Source organism: Vigna unguiculata, chromosome 10 (assembly GCF_037176805.1).
Source record: "Vigna unguiculata cultivar grain cowpea cultivar isolate G323 ecotype 2 chromosome 10, ASM3717680v1, whole genome shotgun sequence".
Taxonomy (NCBI): domain Eukaryota; kingdom Viridiplantae; phylum Streptophyta; class Magnoliopsida; order Fabales; family Fabaceae; genus Vigna; species Vigna unguiculata.
The window spans coordinates 38,925,497-38,931,720 of NC_140801.1; the positions used below are offsets into that span (position 1 = coordinate 38,925,497).

The 6,224-nt window shown below is 37.3% G+C and overlaps 1 protein-coding gene across 1 annotated transcript; it reads left to right on the forward strand.

Moving 5' to 3' along the window:
- The first annotated feature begins 472 nt into the window (after positions 1-472).
- Positions 473-5,412, forward strand: LOC114167030 (putative disease resistance RPP13-like protein 1). Its single transcript, XM_028051940.2, has 2 exons — positions 473-4,289; positions 4,681-5,412. Exon 1 carries the CDS (start codon positions 523-525, stop codon positions 4,270-4,272), a length of 3,750 nt encoding a protein of 1,249 aa, XP_027907741.2. The 5' UTR covers positions 473-522; the 3' UTR covers positions 4,273-4,289; positions 4,681-5,412.
- Positions 5,413-6,224: the final 812 nt, after the last annotated feature.

Sequence of the window (6,224 nt, forward strand, 5' to 3'; positions counted from 1 at the left end):
CACACTATTGATTTGAACTTGAATTATGCCAGTTCTGTGTTACTCATACCAGATTTAATTGCAGCCTTTCACATATTTAGTCAACAACGACCGCGTGTTCTACATTACATCATTAACCATATTTGCAACAGGTTAGAATTTTGCTCTGTTTTTATAATTATTTTTCTTATATGCTTAAAGAAAATCTAGATTACAAGTAAAATGAAAACTAGTATTTCATTTAACAAGTCTTGATTCTCAACAATTGAATTTTTAATTAATATACCCATGATGAATTTTAAAAGGCATCGGACTATGAACCTTGTCTTTGAAAACCGCAAAAGCAGTAGACTTCTCAACTAAGCATCTTGAATCTCAACCATCAAAATTTTAATTAAATATCCAACGGTTTATTTTGATTGCAGGTACGGACGGAGCGTAGAAAGTTGAAGTGAAGAGCGTTAAGTAAAGTGAAGTGTCGCAGCCAATTTCATCTCTGTGTTTTATTTGCTACTCTGATCGTCACTCGTTGCTGTTGAGATAATGGCATTAGCTGTGGTAGGTGGTGCGCTCCTTTCTGCTTTCATTGACGTTCTTTTTGACAGGCTAGCTTCTCCTGAGCTTGTCAATTTGATCCGTGGGAAGAAGCCTGACAAGTTGCTTCAAAAGGTGGAGAACCAGCTGATAGTTGTTAGAGTTGTGCTTGCTGATGCTGAGAACCGACAAATCACAGACCCCAATGTCAAAAAGTGGCTAGATGTTCTCAAAGATCTTGTCTACGAGGTTGATGACTTACTTGATGAAGTTTCTACTAAAGCTGCTGCTCAAAAGGAGGTACGCAATTCCTTTTCCCGCCTTTTCAACAAGAAGAAGATTGTTAGTATTAGTAAGATCCAAGACATAGTTGAAAGATTAGATGACATTTTAAAACAAAAGGAGAGTCTCGATTTGAAAGATATTCCAGTGGAGTGCTATCAGCCATGGAAAGCTCATCAAACATCTTTGGAAGATGGTTATGGTATGTACGGTAGAGATAAAGATAAGGAGGCCATAATGAAAATGGTGTTAGAGGATAGCACTGATGGTGAACCGGTGTCTGTGATCCCTATTGTAGGCATGGGTGGGGTTGGAAAAACCACTTTGGCAAGATCTGTGTTCAACGATGACAAATTGAAGCAGGAGATATTTGATTTAAAGGCATGGGTTTGTGTTTCTGATTTATTTGATATTGTGAAGGTCACAAGAACTATGATAGAGGAAATTACCCGAAAGGCTTGTAAATTGAGTGATCTAAATGCCCTTCAACTTGAGTTGACAGAGAAACTGAAAGGTAAAAGATTCTTGATTGTCTTGGATGATGTTTGGATCGAGGATTGTGACAATTGGAGTTGTCTTACAAAACCATTTCTAAGCGGGATTAGGGGCAGTAAAGTTCTGGTCACAACTCGCAATGAAAATGTAGCGGCTGCAGTGTCTTTTCATACTGTTGAAGTATATCGTCTAAACAAATTGTCAACTGAAGACTGTTGGTTGGTGTTTGCAAACCATGCATTTCCTCTCTCAGTAGACAGTGGAAGTAGAGGAACTCTAGAAAAGATTGGAAAGGAGATTGTTAAAAAGTGCAATGGGTTGCCTTTAGCTGCACAGTCACTTGGAGGAATGTTGAGAAGAAAACACACCGTTAGGGATTGGAATAATGTACTCGAAAGTGACATTTGGAAACTTCCTGAAGGTCAATGTAGAATTATTCCAGCACTTAGAATTAGTTATCATTATCTCCCTCCACATTTAAAACGGTGTTTTGTTTATTGCTCACTGTACCCCAAAGATTATGAATTTGAAAAGGATGAACTGATCCAGTTGTGGATGGCAGAAGATCTTGTAATAGCACCAAACAAAGGAAAGACTTTAGAAGAAGTTGGTCACGAGTATTTTGATGATTTGGTTTTGAGATCTCTTTTTCAACATTCATACAGTTGGAATCGGGGTAGTTTTTTTGTAATGCATGACCTGATGCATGATCTAGCAGCATTCCTTGGAGGGGAATTCTATTTCAGAGCCGATGAACTTGGAAAGAAAACAAAAATCGATAGAAAAGCTCGTCATTTGTCATTTACTAGATTCAGTGATCCAGTCTCGGATATTGAAGTTTTTGACATAGTAAAATTTCCAAGAACTTTTTTGCTGTTCAAATATAAAGATTCTCTATTCAACAATGAAAAGGCACCACGTATTGTAGTGTCGATGCTTAAGTACTTGAGAGTTTTGTCCTTCTCTTCCTTCCAAGGTCTGTTTGCTCTGCCTGATTCAATTGGTGAATTGATCCATTTGCGTTATCTAAATCTATCGTTTACAAGTATAAAAACTCTGCCGGAGTCATTGTGTAATTTGTGGAATCTACAGACTTTGAAGTTGTCTTTTTGCCGAGAGTTGACTAAGTTTCCTAGTGACTTGCAAAATCTTGTAAACTTGTGTTATCTTGAAATTCTCGAAACTCCCATAAAAGAGATGCCTAAAAGAATGGGAAAACTAAATAAATTACAGAAGTTGGATTTCTATATTGTGGGCAAGCATATAGAGAATAGCATCAAAGAATTAGGAGGACTTCCAAATCTAAGTGGTCGGTTTTCTATTAAGGCACTGGAAAATGTTACGAAAGGCGAAGAAGCAATAGAAGCCAGCATAATGGATAAAAAACATATTTACGCTCTATCCTTGGAATGGTCTGTAGGTAATGATAATAACATCAACTTCGAAACTGAATTAGATGTACTCAGCAAGTTAAAACCTCACCAAGACCTGGAATCGTTGTTAATAGCGGGTTATAAAGGAGCCAGATTTCCAGATTGGGTAGGGAATTTTTCCTACGGCTACATGACAAGTGTAAGTTTACATAGTTGTAAGAACTGTTGCATACTTCCTTCAATGGGGCAACTACCATCTCTCAAGTCTCTCCATATTTCACGCATGAATTCCGTAAAGACTATTGAGGAAGGCTTTCATAAGAACGTAGATGGTTCATCTGTGACGCTCTTTCCCTCCCTTGAATTCCTACAAATTAGTTATATGCCTTGTTTGGAGGTGTGGAATTTCTTTGATTCAGAAGCTTTTCCTGTGCTTGAGTCTCTTTATATTAATGACTGCCCCAACCTAAGGGGAGATTTGCCAAAAAACCTACCTGCTCTGCTATATCTCCAGATTAAAAATTGCGAGCTTCTGGTCTCTTTTGTCCCAAGGGCTCCCACCCTTCGAACATTAGAGATACTTAGCAACAACAAAGTAGTGTTTCATGAGTTTCCTCTTTCGGTGGTAAGTGTGGACGTAGAAGGAGGCCCAGTGGTGGAGTCAATGATGGAGGCCATCACTAACATCCAACCTACTTGCCTCCAATATTTAACACTAAAGAATTGTTCGTCAGCCATATCATTTCCAGGTGATTGTCTTCCTGCATCGCTGAAAACTCTTTATATCGGTGGTTTAAAGAAACTGAAATTCCCTACTCAACACAAACACGAATTACTGGAATTTCTTACAATAAATAATAGTTGTGATTCGCTCACGTCTGCTCCACTGGTTAACTTTCCAAATCTTAGTATGCTTCGTCTCACAAGCTGTGAAAATATGGAATCACTTTTGGTCTCAGGGTCAGAGTCGTTGAAAAGTTTGAAGTCTTTGGAGATTGAACACTGTCCCAACTTTGTATCATTCCCGGGAGAGGGATTGTCTGCGCCCAATTTGACTAGTTTCAGGGTTAGTAACTGTGAGAAGTTGAAGTCGTTGCCCGATAAGATGGGAAGTCTTCTCCCAAAGATGGAATATCTTCACATATCCAACTGCCAACAAATCGAGTCATTCCCTGGAGGGGGTATGCCACTTAACTTGAGAACAGTTGAGATCGAAAATTGTGAGAAACTACTAAGCAGTAAAGCATGGGTATGCATGGACATGGATACCTCTCTCAGTGTGTGTGGTCCATGTGATGGCATCAACTCCTTCCCGGAGGAGGCTTTTCTGCCTCCCTCTCTTACGTCTCTAAGTCTCTATAACTTCACAAGTCTGGAGACATTGGAGTGCAAGGGTTTTCTTCATCTCACATCGCTACGACAATTGGACATTCAAAATTGTCAAAAGTTGAAGAATATCGCGGGCCACAATCTGCCTCTCTCCCTAAAAAAATTAAGCATACACGGATGTCCCTTACTGCAAGCACGATGTCATAAGAAGGACCGTGAAATTTGGCCTAAAATCTGCCATGTCCGTGGGATAAAGATTGACGATAGATGGATTCAATGAACAAGGATGATGAGCAGGTAATTCTCCTTCTTTCACTTACGTCATCAACCTATAACTTAATTTCATATCTTTCTCCTTTCAAAGAATATATTGCATTAGCGTAAAGGAAACCTTACATTTTCTATATATTTTATTCACGGTGCGCATTCACGTTATCTTAATTTAAACGTAGTCATTGTAGTAGTGAATAGTGGTCTTTTTTTTTTTTCTTAACAGTTTGTCTGTGTGGTGAATAATGTGAGACAGATCATTTCCAGTGAAATTTAATTTGGAGGGGTAAATTGAATTAATGTCATCCGGTCATGTTTTTTGAACACAAGTTTATAATAGTTTTATATAAGACAAATGAAACCGCTGGTTGAGGTCAAAATTAAATTCATGACTAGAAAGGTGGTATTTGTTTTTCAGCATGCTAGATTGGCTTGGAGAAACTGCACATGTTCATGGATTTAAATTCAACTTTGAATAAAATCTCAACAGCTTGAATTTTAGATGGAAGCCTTTTCATGAGGTACAATGTGGCGGATTGAAAGCTATACAAACCAACTAGAAGGATCTTTGTTATTGATTTTTCAGTCAGGCATATGCCTCCATGTCGGAAGTTTTTTTTTTTCCATTATTCTTGTATATTAGGAAATTGTAATATAGTTCCCTTTAGCAAGTCATCACTTTTGTGTTTGATTAACTGATGGATTTGGGTTAGATGCATCTGAAAGGTGTATCCCAGTATGCGGAGGTTGAATTTCTCATACTGTTTCTTATGCATTTGAAATGCTGAAAATAGACTGTACATGTTGAAAGGAGTGAATCCACTTATCACCAACACTAATGCACTGAATGAGAAAGAAAGGAAATCTTCCATTCAGAGCTTTTGATGCAAAAGATCGGAGTAGAAGTTGTGGTTTCATCAGTCACACATGGTTCCAGTATTTCAACTCAGATCAAACTCGTATAAGAGCATGGATTGTTTCTGCCATGTAAATTCTATCTTTAACGCCAATTCAAATGACATATTTTTGGAAGTCAAATAAATTTTAGGATGAAACTTCACTACAATAGCTCAGTCTAATGATAGCCATGAATTTCTTTTTTTTCATACATTCGAAATGTCATAAATTCACAATACTCTCATATTTCTTTTCTCTACTTAATCAGGATGCAATCTTGTAACTACCTAAACAGTTCAACCTTGTACAATTTTTTATAGCAGAATAGAAAGCATCAAATAGTGTTCTGATTTATGATTTTCCATAATCCATAATTTGCCCCTTTATTTTTCAGAGTTAACAATTAGTATATATTATTATGAATATATATACTCCTCGGTAGAGGACTAGCAAGAACGCATGAAGAAGACATACCGAAAGAGGTTAACTGAAGAAGTATCAGCCATAAAGAAAAATAATGTTAGGGGAAGTCAACATGTAGACACATGTACGAGTACATCTCGACTTTGTAAAAACAAATAAATATTTAATTTGTTGCCTTTTAAAAAATAAAATAAGAATAATAAAATAAAAATATTTATCACTTTAGAATGATATTGATGATCGATCAAGAGAACGATGATGTAAACATATAATAATTCTTAATTTTGAGTGCACTTTGAAAACTTTAGTTTTTTATGTTTGGCTTAAATACCTTTTTGGTCCTCATTTTCGTAGTGTTTGTTGCGAATGGTCCTTATTTTCACAGAATGTTTAAAATGGTCCTCATTTTTACCGAATGTTTAGAATGGTCCTCATTTTCGCAATTCGTACTTTATTTGGTCCTTTTCTGTAACGACGTTTAAATCATTAACGGAGCATTGTACATGTGGTACGATTTGTATTAGGCTATATTACGTGTACTGTACAGGTAGGGATGGCAACGGGGCGGGGACGGGTTTCGCTATCCCATATCCATCCCCGCATAAAAAAATCATCCCCATCCCCGTACCCAAACCCAACGGG